The sequence below is a fragment of the Pyrus communis genome, chromosome 10 (genome assembly GCF_041283825.1).
Source record: "Pyrus communis isolate YQ-2024b chromosome 10, ASM4128382v1, whole genome shotgun sequence".
In the NCBI taxonomy this organism is placed as follows: Eukaryota; Viridiplantae; Streptophyta; class Magnoliopsida; order Rosales; family Rosaceae; genus Pyrus; species Pyrus communis.
Window position 1 is genome coordinate 7,983,058 of NC_142574.1, and position 24,936 is coordinate 8,007,993.

At 38.1% G+C, this 24,936-nt stretch overlaps 1 protein-coding gene across 4 annotated transcripts; it reads left to right on the plus strand.

The window, feature by feature from the left end:
- The first annotated feature begins 4,451 nt into the window (after positions 1–4,451).
- Positions 4,452–7,353, plus strand: LOC137729095 (DNA-directed RNA polymerases II, IV and V subunit 11). 4 transcript variants are annotated; one of them, XM_068467922.2, is made up of 6 exons: positions 4,452–4,590; positions 5,891–6,008; positions 6,092–6,181; positions 6,309–6,387; positions 6,536–6,631; positions 7,146–7,353. In XM_068467922.2, the coding sequence occupies exons 2-6, from the start codon at positions 5,956–5,958 to the stop codon at positions 7,176–7,178; spliced, it is 351 nt and encodes a 116-aa protein (XP_068324023.2). In that variant the 5' UTR covers positions 4,452–4,590; positions 5,891–5,955; the 3' UTR covers positions 7,179–7,353. The 4 variants fall into 4 exon arrangements, with proteins under 4 accessions (XP_068324023.2, XP_088533187.1, XP_068324025.2 ...); XM_088677061.1 differs by having other exon boundaries at positions 4,460–4,590; positions 5,845–6,008; XM_068467924.2 differs by having other exon boundaries at positions 4,487–4,624.
- Positions 7,354–24,936: the final 17,583 nt, after the last annotated feature.

Below are 24,936 nucleotides of genomic sequence, written 5' to 3' on the forward strand. Positions count from 1 at the left end.
TTTTCGTGACATACTCGATATCTTATTGGGTCGTGTTGTGCAACATCCGTTAAAGTAAACGGGCAATATGACCTGACCCAAAATTGACCCGTTAATATTATCAGGTAATAAGACCCGACTCATTACCCATTAAAGAAAATATATTTTAAATTAATAATTAATGAAAATGAAAAACATAATTTGACCCAAAAAAATTGAAAACATAGTACTAAATTAGTATATGCACACCGCATTGTCACATAAATATTACTTCGAAGCATAAAAAAAATGTTTGTCTTTTAAGTATTACATACTCCAAAATAAGAGCCTAATGAAAAAACATTAGTACATTACTATAAAATACCAAATGTTCATGGACATGGGAAATGAAGGGAGTTGCATTTCAAAGTTAGGAAATCTTGTATGTTTATAAATGCTTTCACATTTTTCAGACTTGTACGTTAATGATTATGAATTTTATTTATTTTGAACGCCCTTAAAAATAATATTTATGAGGGTTTGTATGGTTTTAAAATTTTAAACGATGATGTACCCATACTCAAAGCGTAGAAGAAGCGATCACGAGCCTTTGCATATTTTTTTCACATTTTTCGCACTTGTAAATTAATTATTATAATTTTTTAATGTGTATGGTTTTTTTTTAAATTACTTGATATTTTTATTTTTAATGTGTTTTATATTTTTTTTAATCTCGCTCTTTTGCCTATAGTATATACTATAAAAATAAATAAATAACATAATTTTTTTAAATTTGTATAGAATAATAATATAATAATTTTAATATACAATATATACATATACACTATGGCTATTGTATTTTATAATAAGTTTTTTTAGTAGTTAAAAAATTAAAATCATCAAAATAACATTTTTCTTGTCGTGTTGAAATGGGTTACCCGAGTGTCACCTTCGTGCAAACCTATTAAGGACCCATTAGTAACGTGTTCTTATCGCATGACCCGATAACGACCCGATTAGTTATCGTGTTAACTCAAAACCCATTATTTTCATGTTGTTTATGTGTCATGTAAGAAATTGCCATGTCTATCCCTAACTAAGTGGCAACCAATCTTAACCTTTTGTTTTGTTGATACAACAATATTATTCACACTAAGGGTTGAGAGGAATACATTGGTATCAAACTTGTTATCTACCAGATTCAATGACACACCCTGATCGAGATCAGGGCATGCTGGCCGTCACGTGGAAGTGACGTAACCATGTGCACAGTGCGGAAGCTAATAAAATAATAATATATATAGTACGAATAAATAAAAACTAGTTTTACACAAGGTAATAACGAACAAGTGTAAGCGTAGGTGTGAACGCTAGGTTCAGAGCAAGAAAGCCTAATGCAGTCTAGAAGAAAACGACACAACAAAAGCACACCCGAAGGTGGTCCTACACTGGTGGTGGTCTGTCAGATATGTCGGGGAAATCCTCAGGGAAGCCACCAAACGTGCTATCCAACTAGAACCTGGAGGGGCGCAAAACAAAAGCGTGAGTGGGTAAAAACAAAGCTCTTCGAAAACCATTTAATAAATAAGTTCTAACCCCTCGCTGTAAAACCTGTATACTTCCCAGAAAATATAACATACATATATATATATATATATATATATATATATATAAATCATGCTCAGGAATATGCTATGCCAAAACTCAAAGTAAAATGCAAGTGCTCCGGTAATATCGCATCACTATCATATAATCTGTCAGTCGGAGTCACCTAACGTGACCTGTACGGCTGAATCTAGAGCTCAAATCTCCATCTCACTAACTAGACCTGCACACAAGTCGGAACCACCTAAAGTGGTCTGTACGACAAGCCTGGGTGTAATATATATACATATATATATATATATATACACATATATATATATACGCTCAAGTGCTACGATCACGTGAAGGCTGGGCGAATAATCGCGGGTCACCTACGAGTCGGAACCACCTAAAGTGGTCTGTACAACAAGACTGTGCACCTAACTTGGATCCAAGATGAGCGTGTGGTGTGGGAGGTGAACATCACGTGAAGGATTGTGCCCAACTCTGGGCGGGAGCACTGACACCGGGGGTGCAGGTTATGAGCTCTCTATGCATCTCAAATCACTACTGAATGTAAACATAAATCATAACTCACCTGGCACTTACCTGTGCGTCCACAGCACCAATACACACACACACACACACACACACACATATATATATATATATATATATGCAACTAACAATGCATAAACAAACGGCAATATAATGCATGGCATATAAACGAATAAACGTTTCATTTAACTTTCTGGGAAAAGTATAAGTATATAGGTATATACGGAAAACCAAAAGCCCACTCACTGGTATGTGGAAGGGTTGTAACCCCCCTGCCTCGAGTGACCACGCTCGTCCTCGGGATAGGTATCACCTATATGCGAAACAACTATAAAAACGTAATTTTAAAGCACATAACCAACCTTATGAAATAACTTCTCATACAATGCTCAAATGGGGTGTATAAATACACCAACGTGATCTACTCAACTTCAGGAACATCCCCATATTTTTAGAAAAATTTTTCACCGCCGCACGCGCCCCCACCCGTCGGCCTCGCGCAGGCACGTGCCTAGCACGCTGACGGCGTCAGTTAACGCCGTCAGGAATATTCCGTTAACTTTAACGGAATCCATCAACGGCATTAGGAATATTCTGTCCAAACTGACTGAATATTCCGTCGTCTTCTCCGGCGAGGCTCCGGCGCCGTCGCCGGCATCGGAAAATCGGGAAATCTTTAAATCGACGGCGCCGGAAAATCGGGAAATCTTTAAATCGTCCTATCTTCTTCGTTTTTCAACCAAATTTCACAAAATTGGTACCAAATTGAAGCTTACAACGAGAGGAACAAAATCATACCACTTTCAAGTGCTAAAATCCACGAAATCTCGCCGGGAAAATACCCCCAACTCCGGCCAACCTCGAAACTCGCGATCCCGAAGTCCAAAACCTTCAAACTAACCACCCCGAGCCTCCTAAGGACCTCACCAAGCTTCCTACAAGCTTGAAATTCCCAAAAACATAAGAAATTACGTGTGCATGAACAGTGCCAAAAATCGGGTATCCCGAGTTCGACGTGAAAACGAAGGTATCCTTACCTGAAATGGGTATGGTTGAACTCCTACGGACCTCACGAGCATGAATATGTACTTTGTTTCTTCGATCTGTGAAGATTTCAAGGGTTTTTGGGATGTGTCCGTACAATGGGATAGGAAATGGGAAGGGAAATGGCACGAGACAGGTGCATGGATAGGGGGAAAGGGTGAGGGAAAATATGGGAGAGTGTGTGTGTGGTCTACAACCAGCCACACCAACTCAAAACAACCACACAACGTAAAAATCACACTAGGGGCAAAATCGTCTTTTCACGCGTACGTTTTAAAATTTTCGGAACGGGCTATCACAGTCAAACCTAAGACATTTTATTCACAAATGAAGAAAAATATCACTAGACCGTGATACTAAGTGGTAAACAAGTTCAACTGCTATCAACCCAATCCAATAAGCCCCAACACAAATCCACATTTTAATTATAAGTTAAACCATCACTTAGTACTGCAATATTGTGGTATTTCTTTTACTTATAAGTGAGAGATTCCAAGTCAAATCTCATAAATAGTGAGTTCAATACCAAATCATTTCACCCTACCATAATATAAATATACAGTTGTATTAAAAAATATAAAAAGGTTTCAACCAAAAAGGCCAGGTCCGTAATACAAAAGTTTTGGGCAACCTTTAGAGCAAGTCCAACCCTCCTTTGGAGGCTGGCCCAAAGTCTAAAAAAATAGGCTGACACCCAAAAAACCCACTCCATCCCACAAAATAGATCAGCCTAGAATGGGCTGAGTGAGGAATTGGCCTATCTGACGTCATACTGATGTTAGCCACAACTGATTCTTTTTTTGCGGTTGGTATGTGGAATACACACGCGCATGGGCGCATGTTTCAGACTTAAAAAAAAAATGTCAGAATCTCACCGTGGGTCACGTGTCCACTTTTAGGCTATTGGATTTCAACCTTTTTGAAATCTAACGGTTCAAATTAATTAACTTAAAAAAAATTATAAAAAATGTTTAAAAATACAGAAAAAAAATTAAATGATTATATATATATATATATATATATATATATATATATATATATATATACCTAACCATCTTCTACAAAAATTGTACTTTCGAAAAGTGATATGTGACGTGACAAGATTGGTTAAAATTTCTATCTGAAATTAAAAATAAATTTTTATTTATTATTTTATAAAAAAATAAATAATATCTTAACACGAATTGACTAGATTTTGAGCCAGCTTATTTTTGAGGGATGAAAATACACTTAACCAATTACTATTCAATCAAGTTAGTTACTATTTATTTAGGTGGATTAAATGAATTTTGGACCAGCTTTGAGGATGGACTTGCCTTTACGTAAATAATACTGGAAAGCCCAAAGAAACTCATAAGTCGACGGCTCCCGAGCCGACAAACGTCTCTGAATATCGCACTCTCTCACTCTTTACAGCTTCGTCCTCGCTCGCAGCACAGCAAGATCGTAAGTGCTCTCACGCTCTGTTTCTCTCCTTTACGTGAGTCCAGGTTCAGCTCTCGTTTTCTCCGTTACTAGTACTATTATTTTTATTATAATTTTTTCTGAATTTTTTGATCTCTCTGATTGTTGTTACGATTGGAATGGGGAATTTAATTTTTTATTTATTTTTGTTGTTTGGGTTTTCTTCGTTTTGGTTGATTCTCCGGTTTCTGGGTTGGATATAGGGCGGGGCCATTGCTGCACATCAGCCTCCCTTTGTTAGTGGAGGGTGGGTGGCTGTTCTTCCCAAGAGGGATTGAAGCTTTGGGCTTAGGGTTTTTAGGGTTTAGGGTTAGGAGCCATTGAAGGAGGGTTTAGGGGTTTTTATTTTATTTTCGTGCCGATTGTGATTACAAGTAAAATATTGGGAAATGCAGAGGGATAAAGGTAAATTTTTTTACTAGGAGATTCAATTTATTGGGTTCTTTGGGCATATGAAAATACCCTCTTTGTAATTTTACAAACGATGAATTTGTTATTGTATGAAGCAGTGAAAAGATGAACGGGTAGAAAACATATTCAAGAGAACAAAAGTGAAATTTTTTCATTCAACTCCATAAAAGTTTCGTTTTTATTTTATTTTAAATTTGATAGCAAACTCAAACCAGACTTTATGGATATTAAAGATATTGTTCCATGATAAGATTACGGTTGTGTTTCTGGTTGTAGCTTATTTGGAGTTGTGCTCATTTTGTATTTTTCTGATATAGTATAAAGATAGAGGCTTTCATGCTCGGCATTCAGTAGTGAGATCAAGTTAGCTGTCTCAGCAATTCAGATTATTTTGGTTACCGTATACTACTATGTACAATCAGTTTTTTGCCTATAATTTTGGTTCAAAGTTAATACTGCAAGTTTTTTTTTTTTTTTTAAATAAAATAAAATGATTTGCGTATACATTCATTCTTCCCTAGTTGTTGATCTGGGCTGCAGCAGTTTGTCTATATCTGGTTCTTGTTACTGCTAGTATCTGATTTTTTTTTTTCTCTTGATATGTTGGTTTGTACAGTCCATTACTTTATGCATGTTTATTCACTACTAACATATGTACTCAAAATATACTTGCTTCCCCTGCTTTGGTATAGAGAGTACTTTAATCTCTTGATGTGCTTATACTATATACAACTATCTCATTGTACAATTCCATAAGTAGCTGCCCGTGGTTAGTCAAACTGTATATCATTTGTGCTCTAATATTTTATCACATTCAAATTTCAGAGTCTCAGGAATAGTTGTGTAAACATTGTCCTTGTTTTGTATTCAGTAAGTTGCGCCCCACGAAAGAGAGAGCTGATCCTCAGTCCGTGAGAGACAGAAGGAAACACTACCATGAATGCTCCAGACCGATACGAACGATTTGTCGTCCCTGAGGGGACAAAAAAGTAATCATAATCTCTCTGGAAAAAATTTCAGCTCCTTTTTGAAGTATAAAGTCTGAATCCTTATTTTTTTTTTCTCTTTGCAGGGTGTCATACGAGAGGGACACAAAGATCATCAATGCAGCATCGTTTACAATTGAGAGAGAGGACCACACGATCGGCAACATCCTCCGCATGTATGCAGGCCTTTTCCTTTAGTTCAAGTTTTTATTGATTTTTTAACTTTTTCTCATTCTTAGATAACTTATATAAACTTAACAAAACCCTATTTAATAATTTCCTTATGAAAATTGTGGCATTCAGGCAGCTACACAGGGACGAGAATGTTTTGTTTGCCGGCTACAAGCTTCCTCACCCCCTTCAGTACAAAATTATTGTCAGGGTTAGTTTTCCCAATTTAATTCTCTATGATTACTTATCCTCCGCAACAAAAAAGAGGAAGGAAAAAATTGCTAATCATGAAAAGAGAAGTAGAAGTGCTCATATAATGTTGTGGTTGTGACCTGAACCTGTAAATGGTGTTTTGGTAGATTCACACAAGCAGCCAGTCTTCACCAATGCAAGCATACAACCAGGCTATTAATGATCTTGATAAGGAACTTGACCATTTGAAGAGTGGTTTTGAGGTAATGCTTTTTGATTCTTCTCCTTCTCAACGCTTGCTTTGGTAAAACTCTTACTGAGTGTTGGTCCAACTAAATAAAGGCGTTGGGAATGCTTTTGAGATTCGAAACTTACCTCAACCCTATTTCTAGCATTTTTTGAGATTTTTAATATTGTGCTACCGTGGAGCCCTCTTCTGTTAAAAATGGAGTGAACTTCAGTTTCATGGTAGTTCAATCCTAAAGATTCATGGTGTCAAATGAATCTACTGTTATATTTCTATCATCATAGGTCTAGTGGATAATGATTGATATCAAGCATCTGAGAGTATAAGATTATGAAATTGATATTTTGTTCGACACAAGTTCAAAAATATTTTAGAACAAACTGGGGCATAAATGTTCAACACAAGTTCTAAAATATTCATGTGAAAGGTTATGCCTCATTTTATAAGGCTGTTAAGTACTATGAATGTGTCATGAATTTTGTACTTAGGAGTACAGTGAGTGCATTTACATTTCTAAATCCCGTATGCAGGCTGAAGTTGCAAAGCGTTCGGTGGAGTACTAGTAGGCATCATTCCGGATCTGTAAGGAACATGTCAGATACTGACATCCGACTGTTGTCTTCTTTAATTATGGATCAAAGTACCTTGTGTGGATTTTTTATGTTTCGCTGTATCATGAATGTTTATGGATAGTTATGAAATGAGACCAGGATGAAGGGGCCAGCAGTTTCTTGAAAATATGGTGTGCATTGCTTCTTAGCATTAGTCTTATATTGCACGTAGTTAGCTTTCAGGTCATGCTGTAAATTCACACCTCCTTGTGCGTGGTCGTCTGCATCTGTAATTTCATAAGTTTTGAGAATTACGACGCACACCGCGTATATTGCACGCTGTAAAAGGTCGGCATGTTTTATAACCCTTTTGCTGCTGCTCATGTGTGCAACCTGCAAAAGGTAACTCTGAAATTTAGTTATGAATTCACCATTTGGGGTTGTTCCCCTCTTGTTCACATATCATTAGAGAGTGGAAAATTAAGGGTTAAAATAGATTAACGGACTTGACCAAATATGTACTGTTTTGAAAACTGCTGCCTGATTTACACGAACGACACTCGGTGATAAAAATGTGTGAGTGCGCTGAAAATTTAGGATTTGTGTCAACTGTTAAGGTTGTGAGTTTATTGGGCCTTTGTCATACCTAATCAAGAAATTTGTAGACTATAATCTTGATTTGTGATGGATAAATATTTACGTTGAAGGGAATGAAATCTTATATATATTTTAGAGGAAACTGTAGCAATGGTCACTCAATTCTAATTCAACTAGAGTAATGGTCCCTCAACTAAAAATTTGTGACCATTGGTCTCTTAACTAATCAAAACGTGCAGCTATAGTCGTTTTTTTGTCAACTTCGTCAGAACTTCCATCAAAATAAGTTGCGTGCCATGCATGTGAGGCTAAATCAAGGGAAAAATATGGAAAACGAAATGAGAAAAATTGTAGCAATAATCCCTCTACTTTAACCCAATTGGAGATATGATTCCTTAACTTTAACCCAATTGGAGTAATGATCCGTCAACTTTAACTCATTTGTGGCAATGGTCCTTACAACATCATTTTGACGAAATTCTGACCGAGTTGATGAATAGAACTATAGCTGCACATTTTGATGAGTTAAGAGACTAATGGTCATGAATTTTTAGTTGAGGGACCATTGCTCCAATTGGGTTAAAGGATCATTTCTACAATTTGGTCTATATCTTAATCTTAATTCATTACTTCACTCACCATTCAGTACTACGGCCTGGTGATATTCCTCTTTACTTGGAAGTGAGAGGTATTAGGTTCGAATCTCATGGATGACGAATTCAATACCAAATTAGGCTGCTCATTGTGTGGTTTAGCCGAACTCCTCCTTTCCTCTTCTTCTAATCCTGAGGAGGCAGGGTTGATGTGCGGACACAATGTAACATCAACAGAACCTTGTAAAATTACTATCAAGTTATGCACTTTTGTTTAATGGTTTGTGGCACTAAGTGATATGCACTTTTTTTTAATGGTTCATAGCCCTGAGTACTACTGAAATCGAATGCATGAAATTAAAAATAAAAAATCAAACAATCCTAGAAATCAAATATAACAGCTAAAACAAAACTAAAACGTTGAAGCCGGACCCCAAGGTATACAGTTAGTGCTACTTAACATTGAAGCCGGACCCCAAGTTATGTATAAGGAGAGTAAAATGTATAGGTTCTAGTTTGGTGTTTGTTCTGCCATTGCATTTTAAAATGAAAAGAAGCTAAAATGTTGTCTGTAAAATAAGAGGCAGGATTAGAAGAAGAAGAGCCCTAAACAATTCGGACGATGCCTCATTGGCTTGACCAAAAAACAAAACTTAATTTGGTACCGGTCCCTTGGGGAACGGGGAACCTCACCCTGCATGTGTTTGCAACGTATAGTTTTGAACTTCATTGCTGCTCAAGATATATTCTTTTTATATCGAATTTCATTTGAAAATATTATCTTTAGCCTGTAGTTTACTGCATTACCCTCAGTTTTCACAGAAGAAAGATTAATATTTTAAAATAGAAGTCAGATTGATTTGTGCGCATATTATTTTGATAACAACTTTACAATACATTGTTGCAGATTTAGACGTAACCAAGTTGGTTAAAACCGGCGTACTATCAATATTTTTAAGCGTGAATTTCCTTCCCTCTAATTTAGATTGGATATCAAAACAACGAGATTTTCTAATATAGAATGTATTATACACCGAAATCTTTAACCCTTGCATCTCTATTTATTAGTTCTTTAGCCGCACGTCCACTCTTTCGGTGTATGGTATACACCAAAATATAGAACTTAACAATACATTAGTATTGTTTTTCCCATTGAATGTATCTTAAATATTATAAAGTGAAGGAACTTTCTGTATATTTTTCTGTACATTGACCTTCTAAATGTTAAACAAAAAACATAATGACTATTTTAATTGAACACAGAATCATATATGGACACAGACAAATGCATCTTTCGAAATTTTACCTTTTCATTGCAGCATCTCTTTGCATTAATTTTAATCACCTTGGTTTTTGCAGAATTTTTGTTAGCTTCTAATTAAACAATGTGTGATTAGAAGCAGAACCCAATGCTTTTAAATTTTAAGAGAAATGTAAGCATGTCTGTTAGTTTCTTTGGACATGGATAATTTGGCTTGCTCGAGATTATAAATGTTTTTTTTCTTTCTAAATTTTACAATTTGCAACCCCATCGATATGTGAAGTCCAAGCATCTTTGTGACTTCTAATTTGTTTGCTTGTAAAGACAATGATTAAACTACAGATGTTAATTAACTTAATTTTTAGGTAATCACAAATTAGAGAAACTTCCTTAATTACATTACAAGACTAAACTGCATTTATATCATATAGCATTATAGTAGAACACACAGTTGACCATTTCGTCTAAGAAATAAAATTGGATCCAAATATGCATTTGCAAGGTAGATGAGTAATTTGTTTGGATGTTCAGGAGGACTATACTTGCATTAACGGTCCACAGTTGTTAATTATCCGAGTCGTTCGTTACTTTATTATGCGCAAGTTTCGTTATAAGGCTTATGTTACCAATAACAATTAGGGTAAATTACACAAAAATACCTCAACTATTGGTCTCACAACACTATCATACCTCATCTTTTAAAATTGACAATGTCATACCTCATCTTTAGAATTTGGTCCAATGTTAAACCTTCTGCTAGCTTGGCTGTGAATTTCTCAGTTAAATGCTAACGTGGCTTGATCCGAGACCCACTGTCTATTAAAAAATTAATAAAATATAAAATTAAAAAAAAACCCAAACCCCCAGCTTCCTCGACCCCTTCCCCTTCCTTGCAACCTAAATCCAAAACCCAGATCCCTTCCCCTTCCCTGCAACCCTTGACCCTTTCCCTACCCATGCCAACATCACCCCCCAGACCCACCTCCTCCTTCTCTGCCGCCCACCCCTCTCCCCGAAATGGACCGACCCAGATTCGTAATCGAAGCCTCTGAGGCCGAATCAATGGCCAACCAGTCCAACCTCACCGTCTTCCAGCTTCTCCCCTCCTTCATCAAGTCCGCCCAGGCCCTTGCACACCCTCCGCCTACTCCCCTCCTTCCCTGGAAATCGGATCGGAAGTGGACAGATAAAAGGTTAGTTTGTCGGCTATTTTGTCCAAGGTGTTTGATTTTGGTTTGGATTCGAAGATGTTGTTTTCTTGTGGGGTTTGGATAAGGTCGAAACTTTATTCCAAGTCGAGGAAAGAATCTTCTTCTTCTTCGACGTCATTTTCTTTAGAGACAGAAGGATTTGGAGGTGTGGCGGTGGAGGCATTGGGTTTCCAGAACTTGATGAAAGAGGGGGAGAGATGGAGGACGGTGAGGTTGCAAGGAAGGGTAGGGAGAGGTGGGTTTGGGGGGGGGGAGATGTTGGCGTGGGTGGGGAAGGGGTTGGGGGTTGTAGGGAAGAGGAAGGGGTCGGGGAAGATGGGTGTTTGGGTTTTTTGTTTTGTTTTTGTTTTTGTTTTTTTATTTTATTTTTAAGGGTAAATTATTATTTTTTAATATTTTAGGGTAAATTACACTTTATCACCTCACGTTTGAGGTCTATTACAACTTCATACAATATTTTCAAAACATTTTACTTTCATACCTCACGTATTATTTTATTTCAATATAATACATCCGTTACATTTTCCATCCATTAATCTGTTAAGAGCTGACGTGGTGGCCACATTTGTGCCACGTGGCAAAAAAATATTTTTTTATTCATTTAAAATATTATAATAATTTACCTTAAAAAACACACACACACACACACACACAAACTGAAACCCACCTCCCCGCAACCCCCCAAATCAAATCAAAGTAATCGAACAACAATCAACAATTACCAGAAATCCCAGAAGGCATCTTGACCATGGAGACAGTCATCAACCCACTCGCGGGGACGCTACTCACCTTCATGGTAGTCGTCAAATTCAAACCCTCCACTAGGAAACGAAGAAGACGTTGTCAAACCCCCAGCTGCTCTTACTCTTCTGAATGTTCGACTCGGTGACATGACGACGTCGTTAAGGAACTCACCATTCCCTATCTTAATTCCATACGACGACGATGCAGTAGGAGGAAAGGCGGGGAAGAGCTCAGAGGAGTTGTTGTAACTCTCAACGAGCACAGACTCTCGGTGGGTCGGTGAGGCGGGAATTGCAGAAAAAAGAACCAGACGGCTGGTATCAGAAGAGTGACGTGACGGGGGGGATCATTATTGGAGAAAATGAGTTATTGTAGGATGAGTTGGAGACGGTAGGCGAGGAGGAGGCGATAGGGTTGAGCAAGGCGAAGAACCTGACTAGACCTTAGGGTCGTTGACTGTGCAACGAGGTCGGCGATGGTCCATTTGGGAATTTGTGGGTGTGGAGTGAGGGTTTTTGGGGGGGGGGGGTGGGAAGAGTGGGTTTTGGGGTGTGGAGAGAAAAGTTGGGGGGTTTTGGATTGTTGGATTTGATCGGCGAGGGGATGGAGAAGACGGGAAACAGCATAGAAATGCAGAGTGCATGAAAAAGAAGTGGGGTGTGTTTTTGGATGAGAGGGGGGTGAAAAGAGTGGAGGAGAGGGAAGGTTTCTGGGTTTGTTTGTGGGGGTGAAGGTTGTGGGGAGGTGGGTTTCAGTTTGTGTTTTTTTTTTTTTAGGGTAAATCATTATAATTTTTTAAATGAAAAAAAATTATTTTTTTGCCACGTGGAATAAATTTGGTAGCCACGTGGCACAAATGTGGCCACCATGTCAGCTCTTAACAGATCAATGGATGGAAAATGTAATGAATGTATTATATTGAAATAAAATAGTACGTGAGGTATGAAAGTGAAATGTTTTGAAGATGTTGTATGAGATTGTAATAGGCCTCAAACCTAAGGTGGTAAAGTATAATTTATCCAATATTTTAATAGAAAGTGGATCCCAAATCAAGCCACATCAGCATTTAACTGAGAAATTCACGGCCAAGCTAACGGAAGGTATAACATTGGACCAAATTCTAAAGATGAGGTATAACATTGTCAATTTTAAAAGATGAGGTATAATTGTGTCGTGAGACCAATAGTTGAGGTAGTTTTGTGTAATTTACCTTAACAGTTAGTATGTGCACGAACAATTGAGGCTAACAAATTAACTCACGTTTACCATTACGATTCTTGAGTTTAAAAATATAGGCAAAAAGAGAGTACAAAAGAAGTGTAATTTGCATAATTAATTGGTAAAAGAAGTCTTGAAGATTGCTTATAACCTAAAACAAAGAAAAGAAACTTGTAGGGACACAAAGAAGTTGAAAATTAGAGACGAACAGACAAATATAAAACTACGAATATTTTTATTTATTGAAAACAGAGAAATACGACCGACAAAACTACATAATTCAAATAGATTACATTTAAACAAAATTTGATTTTCATACTAAACTACAAATTATGTTTATAGAGAACAATAAGAAACCTTAATTCAGACAGATTAGGTCTAAACTCAAACAAAAAATAAAAAATAAAAAATAAAAACCTATATTTCCAGTAATGATAATGTGGTCAATCCCTGGTCTCCCTAGCATTACCCTTTCTCAAAGGGTAAGGGAGACCAAATTTTAATATCAAATTTATAAATCAAATGATGTGTCACTAATAAGAAATAAGCACGGTAATCAATACTTCAATAATAATTCAATCATCAACATCCAGATCATCTAATTTACAAATTTAATTTGAAAATTTAGTTTCTCAAATTAGATTAATGTCTCAAAGATTGCAAAATTTGTTATTCTTGTTGCAGTCATATTTAGAATAAGAATGTGATTGTGTAAATCCTAGGAGATATGGGAAAGTATCTTATATTCCTATTAGGACTAGATTACCTATTAAATGTTGTAATCCTAAAGGGAAAGGTTTTTACCTATTCTACTACTATAAATAAAGGCACAATGGGGTGAATCAAACACACCTCACAATTAAATCAATCTCTCTTCTCTCTTATTGTGGCCGGCTCCCCCCTCTCTCTCTAAACCCTAGATCGTTCAATCAAATAGGCCGACAACACGTTATTAGCATGCTCTTGCCAGAAGCTGAGGAATTGACGTATCGTAAAAGGAGGTTATCATCCACCAAATTTAAAGGCTTATTCGTTTTCTGCTAATCAGGTATGCTTAAAATAAAAGAAGATATTTGAAATGTCCACAAAGCATGAAAACATTCCCCATGATGCATGAACCCCTCTATGTTTATATTTTCCTTTCAATATATATATATATATATATATATTTATATATATATATATTGTATAAGTTTATATATTTTTCAATATATATATATATATATTTGTTTCATGCATCACACAACTAAATTGTTATGTGGAATTTGTGAGTGAAACTATACAAATAAATTAGAAGCATATTTAGGGTTTTTCTTAAACCCTAAAGGATTTTTCCTAAACCCTAAAGGATTTTTTGAAAAAAAAAAGGGGGATTGGAAATGGTGTGGCATATTTACGGTTTTTCCTAAACCCTAAACAATTTTTTGAAAAAAAGAAGAAGAAGGGGGATTAGACATGGTGCGGCATACCACCGCACCATCACTATGGAAGCAGCCACCAGGCCTCGGCCTGGCACTCACCTCGGCAGGACCTGAAGTCCCATGCCCATCCTGCTGCATTGGCCCACAGCCATGACACTAGCCTTTTTGAGGCTGAGCCTTCACTCGAACCCACATACCAGTCTATGGGGCTGGGTTTTTGTCCTTCCGTGCATCACCCACAAAGCTAGCTCATGCTGGGCCTTGTCCCGTGCACCCTCTTTTGGCCCAAATGAAAACTCAGATGTGGCTGGGGGATTTCTTCCACCCCGTGGCCTGCAGCCATGACCCGAGGTCTTTTTTTTGGGCATTGCCTTATACTTAAGGCACCCAACTTGTGCCTTTTACCCAGGGCATCAAGCCCAAATTATTTTAGGGCTATATATTTGATCCAAAAATATTATTTTAATATTATCTAGCTTCTACAATCGACCCTGTATGGTTCGATTTATTGAATTAATTAAAAGTAACCTGTGATCCATTAATCTGATAATGAATTCAAAATTATTGACCGAAAGATCACTTTTGGACATTAACGATTCAATCATTTCTTTTTATACTTTGAACCGTCACATATTTTCGTAGTAACGAAACTCTCACACTTGAGTTCTTGAAGAACCTCAAATCCACTATATTCAAATTAGTATATTGCATTCTGTGTTTCTTGCAGGAACCTCTCATTATGAACTAATTGTTCATAAAACTAAATTGAACCTATAATTTCAAATTTAGTGCCTTTGAAACCCAAAGTTTTCATTCAAAACATACCACATGAAACCTGTAGTTTTCATGCATAAATTAAACCAATACAAGTCTATAGAACCTATATGTTCTACGATATATGTCTATGGCTGACCATATGACTACTCATGTTTTCCCCTTTGTTTTAGGGACATGTTGAACTTGAACAAGCTCGATTTCTCTGCTCTAGAAGTCTCTGGAAGAAACTATCTAAAGTGGGTTCAAGACGTGAAGCTCCATTTAACTGCAAAGGGCATTAGAGCCACCATCGAGGCACCTATTGCTGACAAACCTATTGACGAAGCTCAAAAGGCTACTCCAATGATCTTCATTTGAAGACACATCCATGGTGCATTACAGACTGAGTATCTCAGTGAGGAAGACCCACACACCATCTGGCTTGCTCTGGCTGACCATTTCGATCACCAGAAAGACATATACTTGCCTGAAGCAAGACACGACTGGCAGTATCTTCGCTTCCAAGACTTTAAGTCTGTGAATAAATACAACTCTAAAGTTTGTAGAATCCGTTCTTTGTTCAAATTCTGCAAAGTGGAACTAATTGAATGAGATCTACTGGAGAAGACCTATTCGACCTTCCATGCCACCAATATTGTCTTGCAACAACAATATAGGGCACCAAAATTCACCAAGTTTTCATATTTGATCTCTGTTTTACTTATCATTGAAAAGCAGAACCAGCTTCTGATGAAGAATCATCAAGCTCGAGCCACTGGCTTGAACGCTGCGCTTGGAGCGTATGCGACCTATTCCAGCAGCTATCAATGACGAAAGAATTGTCGTGGCCGTGGCAATGGGTGACAAGTCCAACCACGGGCCCAAGATCAACAAAGTGCCACACCTAAGGGAAAAAATGTGACCCAGCAATGTCCACCACTCTCCCCTAAGGCCCCAAACTTCAAGAACAAGGGCAAAGCTCCCGTTCAGCCTACTTCTATTGAACTGGACATGTGCTATCGCTGTGGATTAAGGGATCATTGGTCACGCGTATGCCAAGCTTCCCCTGAGGTTATTGCCAAGTATCATTCCCATCGTGAGTCTAACTTTGCACATGTGGATCATCCGAAAGATGCAACTACATCAATGAAGATATCAGATTTTCAGGAGGCGTCAGCGCCTATGGATGAATAAATTAGACATGTTTTTAGGGTGTTTACCCCTAGTGGCCGAACCCACTAGGAGTGGCCAGCCCTACCCCCTTATTTTGCTAGGTTTATGGTTTAATTTTGAACAATTTTCCTATGTATTTGGAATAATTTGTTTGGTTTTGGTTTGTTTTGAATTATGGATTGTTATTTGAATGGATATTATTCTCTCGAATTGCTTAATTAAATGAATGGACTTATATCTATGCATGTGACCATTTTAATCAATTTGTTTCTAGGTATGTCTAGTGGGGAAGTTAATTGTCTAGCAAATAATGCAACCACGCACAGCATATTGCATGAAAAACACTATTTTACTAACTTCATACCTAAGAAAGCTCATTTGACAACTCTCTTAGGCTCATCCAACCTGATTGAAGGATACAGAAAGTCACGTATCATGTTGTCCAATGGTACAATTTTGACTATTAAGGAAACACTTTATTCTCCACGTTCCGGAAGAACGTTGCTGAGTTTTAGAGATATTCGAGATAATCAATATCATCTTTAAACAACTGAAGATCATGGTTCTGAATTTCTTTGTATCACTTCGTATGAATATGGCTAGAAGTATATTCACGAGAAGTTGGAATGCTTGCCGAGTGAGTTGTACATCACAACCATTCGCGGCATAGAAGACCACAGTGTGGTTGGCCCTATGCCTGAGTTCTAGGACACTTTGTTGCTTTGGCATGACCGTTTGGGACATCCTAGACGTGACATGATGCGCCATATCCTCAAGGCATAAGTAACATACTTATGTTGGACTCCTGCCATGCAAAACGTGTTCTTTAGGGAAGTTGAATACTTAACCCTCATATACAAAGATTATTCACTACCCCCTAAATTTCTTCAGAGGATTCAAGGGGACATTTGTGGACCTATCCAACCAATAGATACTTTATAGTGTTGGTTGATGCATCGACATGATGGTCACATGTTTGCTTGTTGTCCACACGCAACATTGCGTTCGCTAAACTCTTAGCTCAAATCATTAAGCTAGGGGCTCACCACCTTGATTATTCAATCAAGTCGATTCGACTGGATAATGTTGGAGAGTTTATGTCACAGACTTTTGATGATTATTGCATATCTGTAGGGATTGATGTGGAACATCCTGTACCCCATGTTCACACTCAAAATGGCCTGGCAAAAGCTTTCATAAAGCGCCTTCAATTGATAGCTCAGACTTTAGTTATGAGAACCAAACTGCAGATGCCTGGGGTTATGTAATATTGCACGCAGCTATGTTGATCTGCCTGAGGACCACCGCTACTGAACCACATGCACCATTACAGTTAGTCACTGGATACGAGCCTAATGTCTTGCATTTACGGGTGTTTAGGTACGCCATTTATATGCCAATAGCGCCGCCGCTACGTATAAAAAGGGGTCCTCAGAGAAAAATGGGAATCTATGTCGGTTATGATTCGCCATCAATTGTTCGATACTTAGAACCCTTGACAGGAGATCTCTTTACCGCATGTTTTGCGGATTATCACTTCGATGTGATAGTTTTCCCATCGTTAAGGGGAGATAAGCATGCTAATGTTACCGTAGAAGGCCGCGAATTGTCGTGGTATGCCCCCACTATGTCTCATTTAGATCCCCGCACTGCCCAGTCTGAAACTCAGGTGCGACGAATTATAGATCTTCAGAGCATTGCTTAAAGCATGCCGGATGCTTTTAATGATCTAGCTAAGGTGTATACCTGCTGCAAACACACCTGCAAGGATAGATGTACCCGCGTACGTCAACAACCCACCTTGGAAGGCCGGACCGTCCCCGAAGGTGGGGAGGCCGCACCCTCCACGCGGCAAAGTATATTGGCGGCTAGCCAATCACTTACTCCGACCCTGAAGCGTGGCAGACCCCTTGGTTCAAAGGATTCACAACCCTGGAAGAGGAAAATGTCACCAATTAGTGACCGTAGTTTGAATCCGACCATCATTCACTCATCTGTTTCAACACATGAGGTTATTCTAGATTACGGTGACGCTTCAGATGAAACATGCTGGTTTCTCGAGAATTGTGAGATTTCGGTTTACTACACAATATTGGATGAGGTTTGGAATAGGAATAAGATGATGGTTAAGGATGCATTCTCATACTCAGTAGATATTGACATCATGCTTAGTGATGACATTGAACCACACTCCGTTAATGAATGTCGACGTAGAACCGATTGGTCAAATTGGAAACAAGCAACCTAGGTCTAACTCGATTCGCTCGCGAAACGTACGGTATTTGGACTTATCGTTCCTACACCACCACGCGTGAAGCTTTTTGGCTACAAGTGGGTTTTCGTGAGGAAGCGTAATGAAAAGAATGAAATAGTGTGATATAAAGCACGCCTCATAGCGCATGGCTTCTCTCAGCGCCTTGAGATTGATTATGAGGAAACGTATTCCCCCGTAATGGATGTTATAACGTTCTGCTATCTAATCAGTTTGGTAGTTTTCGAAAACTGAATATACAACTTATGGATGTGGTAACCGCGTATCTCTATAGGGATCTAGATATGGAAATATACATGAAAGTTCCAGAAGGACTTCCATTGACTGGCTTAAATAGTTCTAGACCATGAAACACTTTCTGAATTAGGTTGAGGAGGTCATTCTACGGATTGAAACAATCCGGGCGGATGTGGTATAACCATCTGAGTGAATAGTTGACAAGTCAAGGTTATGTGAACAACGAACTATGCCCATGCATGTTCATAAAGAAGTCACATTCCGGATTTGCAATCATTGCAATTTATGTCGATGACATGAATCTCATTGGGACTCCCGCAGAGCTTGAGGAAATTGCTGCACACTTGAAATTAGAATTTGAGATAAAAGATCTTAGGAAAACTTGATATTGCCTTTGCCTGGAGATCGAGCATTGTTCGGATGAAATCTGAGTACATTAAATGAACTACGCCCAAAAGGTGTTGCATCATTTTAATGAGGATAAAACGAAGCCTTCGAGTACACTCATGATCGTTCGGACTCTAAATGCTCAACGAGATCCTTTTTATCCAAAGAAGGATGAGGAAGAGATTTTAGAACCCGAAGTTCCTTACCTAATTGCAATTGGGGTTTTATTGTACTTGGCTCAGTGCACTAGACCTGACATCTCATTCGCTGTGAATCTATTGGCTAGATATAGCAATGCGTCCAAGCAGGCACTAGAATGGTGTTAAAGACATTTTGCGCTACCTCAAATGTACAACGGATTTGGGCTTGTTCTATACCCGCGAATCTCCAAATGTTGCCGCCCCCTATGGTACTTGGATTGATTCTCGCCTTGTTGGTTACACACATGCTGGATATCTGTTTGACCCATATAGAGCACGTTCTCAAATGGGTTATGTCTTTATCGTTGGAGACACCGTTATATCTTGGATGTCTACCAAGCAAACGCTAGTAGCAACTTCGTCTAACCATACTGAGATTCTCACCCTACATGAAGCATCACATGAGTGTTTTTTGGCTGAGAGAAGTTATAGGACACATTCGAAGCACTAGTGGTCTTACATCAGTCGTTGACTTTCCTACGACGATCTTTGAAGACAATGCAGCATGTATTGAGAAGTTGAAGAAATGATACATCAAGGGAGACAACACCAAGCACATAGCGCCGAAGTTCTTTTACTTACATCAGCAGCAGCATCATAACATTGAAGTCAAGTAAATCCGTTCCCAGGACAACCTGGTCGATCTTTTCACCAAGTTGTTGCCCAAGTCTACTTTTTAGAAGCTTGTCCAAGGAATTGATATGTGTAAATTATCTGAGTTGAATCGCTTGTAGTTTTCTTATTTAGAAGTTATGTCTAACTCAGGGGGAGTATCTACAAGTATACTCACATGATCTTAATGTACTTTTTTTTCCTACGATTAAGAGCATTTTTCCCACTGAGTTTTTGCTACCTAACGAGGTTTTAATGAGGCACCCATCCTGGGATGATCATATTCCGTTGAGTTCTCTACCTTTGTCCAATTTGACGTTTGTTTAAAGACATTATGCATACTTCTCACTTTTCTCATTAGTCTATGGGTTTTCCCCATGCTTTGGGTTTTACCATAGCAATGTTTTGTGAGTTTTACTACAAATGCATACTTCATTTAAATTTGAGACTCGTGATCACCCATTGTGCCAATGACTTCATCAACTATTCTACCTTATCTGCTGAAAATCTGATGCGATGGTTTGTTGAGTATTTACATACTCAAGAAGGAGTGTTGCAGTCATATTTAGAATAGGAATGTGATTGTGTAAATCCTAGGAGATATGGGAAAGTATCTTATATTCCTATTAGGACTAGATTACCTATTAAATGTTGTAATCCTAAAGGGAAATTTTTTTACCTATTCTAGTACTATAAATAAAGGCACAATGGGGTGAATCAAACACACCTCACAATTAAATCAATCTCTCTTCTCTCTTATTGTGGCTGGCTCCCATCTCTCTCTCTAAACCCTAGATCGTTTAATCAAATAGGCCTACAACAATTCTTAATTTTTTTTCCTGTATTTTTACTTTGGGGTCTTGATTTTAGTTCCAAAATTTATTAACCACCTATATTTTAATAAAATAAAAATTTTCGGGGTCACATAATTTAATAATTTTCTTTGATAAGAGTTCTCCCAGAAAAAAAGGGTTTTTTGTTTGTTTATGCCAAGGTCATCATGAAGTTGCAAACTCGACTATAACGGCCATTTGTCCCTTGAATTTAGGCTAATATGCAAATCATCTCAACATTGTTAATTAATTTCTTACACTTTCTTTTGGTTAAATTTATAAATATGCATTCGGTGTTACTCGTTGTAAAACAAACTTTCATATATATCATGCTTTTGATTATGTACTTTTTGTCAAACTCAATTTGACATGCTCCGACCCTGATATCCCCAAATATCAGGATAGACACGTATTGGCTAACACCTACGGGTGATGAAGCCATTTTAAACATGCATGCAAATTAAAATATGTGGTTAGAAAGAATATACTAATGCAGAACCGTGTTCAGAGCATACAACTACTCAAGAATAATGTGAAAGAATTATTATAAAAAAGGTTTGAACAAAGGAATGGATCCTACACTGGGAAAACTTGAAGATCCCTACACGGAATTGCCCTGACACCGGGATTATGTGCCTCGATTCTAACTCCTGAGGGGGCGCAAAAACAGAAAAGGTGAGTGGACCAAAGTTTATAATAATAATAATAATAAAAGAAAACCATTTTATTTATGACCATACTAACCCCCTATTTTGAAAACACATATAATACTACATAATAGGTTTTCAGAAAACTCTAGCATACAATGAAAAACGTTCGTAAAACATGTACTTGTAAAACAATGCTCAATATTGGTGCTGTCACCGCCCAAAAGCAAATCCGTAATCTCATTAATGATGTATTCACTAGGGGTATCATAGTGGCTCAAAGGCATAACCATCACAAAAGGTGAAGCTATACGACACTGGTTACGCCAGTGAAGAAACCATGGTCCATCATCCAAAGGTGAAGCTATACGACTCTAGGTTATGCCAGAGAAGAGGATATAACATATATATGTATATGTAGTGGGTCCATCACTTGAGGGTGAAGCTGTATGACTCCGGGTTATGCCAGAGAATAAATGGGGGGTCCATCACCCGAAGGTGAAGCTGTATGACTTCAGGTTACGCCGAAGAAGAAACATATACATATAACATATCACACTGACACTAGCCCCAGGCTAGTGAAGCTGGGCATATGTCATCAATATCATCAATTGTGTCCTATGGCTATAGACATCTGCATACCCGGTTGTGTGTATGTGATGTATGATAACCCATATCTAAGTACTGAAAACATACCTCAAAACTCATATCCAATCACCGGAGCTCAAAAGCTCAAAGCCTCAACACATAAATACATGATAATTCACATTCGTAAATCCAGAGAATTGCAAATACGTAAATCCAAAGATTCATAACCTTTAGTAAAATGTCAATTCGATAAATAATTAATATTTCCTTAAAAGAAATTTAATTAATTCATAAATTCTCCTCAAGTCATAATTATAGAAATCTGTAAAAATATAATATAAAACATACTCAAATCATGAAATATGAAATGCATGCAAACCTAATATTTTATAAAAACATGCAATTAAGAAGGGGTCCACTCATAGATATTTTGTTGCCCGAAAGCCGCGTGAACTTAAGAGAATGATGTCATTTCCCACCGACGCACCTAAACACATAAAGAGGCCATTTAGTAAAACGCTACTAAAACTGTTGAATCTGGGAAAACAGACAATGGATTCAGATTCAGCACGTTGAAAAACCTAAGGAAGGGCCTCGTGTTCCCCCACACGCTGCCACATGCAGAGATGGGTCGTCGAAAAGTTCACTGGAAAAGTTGTTGACGTCACCGTGGATGGCGGTGGAGCACAGTACCTCCAGCGCATGTGTTGGCCCACGCCCGGACCAGAAATCTGGAATTCAGGTTCGAGTTGGACCGGATCCTGGGTTTTGGGTTGTTGGGTTGGGTTTGGGCTAGAGTTAATGTGCCTAAGGTTTGGGCCGAGTTAGTTGACGAGGCTTAGTTGGATCTAATTGGGTTAGGCTGGTTACATGGATCAGGTTTTTAGTGTACGCGTTTGGTCGATTCGGTTAGGTTCATCGGTCGCCAAACCCAACAAAGAAAAAGGTCGAATTCTTGGCTGAGAGATTCTCGGTCTCTGATCGAGCTCAAACATCAACCAAACTTTGCAGCTCAATATATCAAATTAAAGCCCGGGAGACAAGGAATCAAAATGTACCTTTGGTTTCCTCGATCTTGGCCGGAGTTGGTCAAAAAAAAGCTCAAAGTTGTCAGATTAGCTGAAAAACTGGGGAAGTTCCCCCTGAGGTATTTCTGCATCCAAAACTATCCCACGCATGTCAGAACTATCCTAATCATGCCTTAATACAAAATCTAGGAAGTTTGGGAAGGTTTTCAAAGCTCACCGTTGTCGGAGACGATGAGGGTTCACCGGAGAATCCTTTGAACAGTGGCAGCGCCACTAAGCGTGAGAAAGAGAGAGGAGGATAAGCCTCAGCCGTCAAGGGTTGTGATGAGGAAGTCCAAATGGTGGTGGGGGTCACCGGAGTGTGAGCCATGGTGGTAGTGAAGATGGTGTCGTCGCAGTGTTTTTGTGTGTGTGTGTCGGAGAGTGGGAGGGAGTGACTGAGAGAGGTGAAAGAAAGATGAGATGGAGTTGAGGGAAGAAGAAAAAGAGAGTGGGAGGGAGTGACAAAGAGAGGTGAGAGAAAGATGAGATGAAGCTGAGGGAATAAGAAAAATAGAGAGTTTCAGAGAGAAAGACTTCTAGAGAGAGAAAGAATTAGGGAGGGGGAGGACACGTGACAGAAGTAGAAGTGGGGTGTGGGCCCCACATCTCACAAAACAACACACCCAAAATATCTCCCAACGTAAAATTACCAAATTGCCCTTTACATTCGTAGGTCCGTAAAATCTCCATCTTAGCTCTAATTTTGATTCCGCTTGAGCCCATGCATTAGTAGCGATGAGCACTCTAAGGATACGCCAAGAAAATGGATCTTACGTGACACAACAATGTGGTCAACAAAAGTCAATGTTTTTGCCTCAAAAGGCATTTTTGTAAATTCATACTTTAACTTCTCTGCACATTATGTACTAGTGTTGTGTTCGTTTCAACGAAAATTCGATAACTTGTTGCATCATCCATGCAGTAGTAATGTATTTAGTAGATTTGCATGAGTAAATTTTGATAGTCTCAGTTAATGAAGCCATTCAAACACCTATGGTTCCCATATGTTTTGTAGAAAAACCCTAGATTGGATTACAATTAGGTTGAATTGTGCAATTTGCTTCACATATGTAGTGTGTCTACTGTATAGCACCCTTCCCAAAAAGCGAAAAGAAAGGCAAGAAGCTTTTGGCAGCAACATGCAAATCTTTGACTGGACAAAATGGTTTTGCACAGTAACAAAAATTCCTCCTGCAAAGGAGCTAGCCGGACAATGGAAAGCCCACGAATGCCAGTCGTTTCATGTCAATCATGCATGGTGTTTTAGCTTTGACCTTCACCTTTCAGCCCTTTTGAGGTTTTATAGCTTTTGGTTTTTTTTCTAAGTGCTTCTCCCTTTTCGCTTATGGACCAACCACTAATCCTCTTCCATCTTGGCCGGACAGCTCACATTTTGTATGCTTCACAGCTTTAGGCTGATAAGAAAATGGTTATTTTGTGCATTGTGGATGTCTGCATGTCAAGGCTTTTTGCACAGCTTTTGAGTTTATCACAAATTTACGTTCATGTTTGCATATACAAATGAATTCATTGGATTTGTATGAAGTGCATACGATACGACACAATGAGAGTCAAACTCTTGTGGCTAAGCATATATATAAAGGACAATGCTTGGCTATTTAAAAATAAAGGAGAATTTCTCCTCAAAACGCTTTATACATAATATACAAAACTTTATGCTTATATGATTGAATTTGAATAGTATTAATCATTCTGTAAAGATCATCTTTACAAAACATAGATAAATATGAGATTGTTTAGTCATCGAACAATATAAAAAACAAATAGATGAATTTAATAAAAATATTACGAACTATCTATCTATTTACTATAGTTGATTGACTAAACGACTTTATTAATTTTAATTGATTTTTTGCAGAGCTAATTTTAATAGAGTGATTAATAATATTAATGGTTGGTTTTAATCATAAACACGATGGTCCGTAAGCT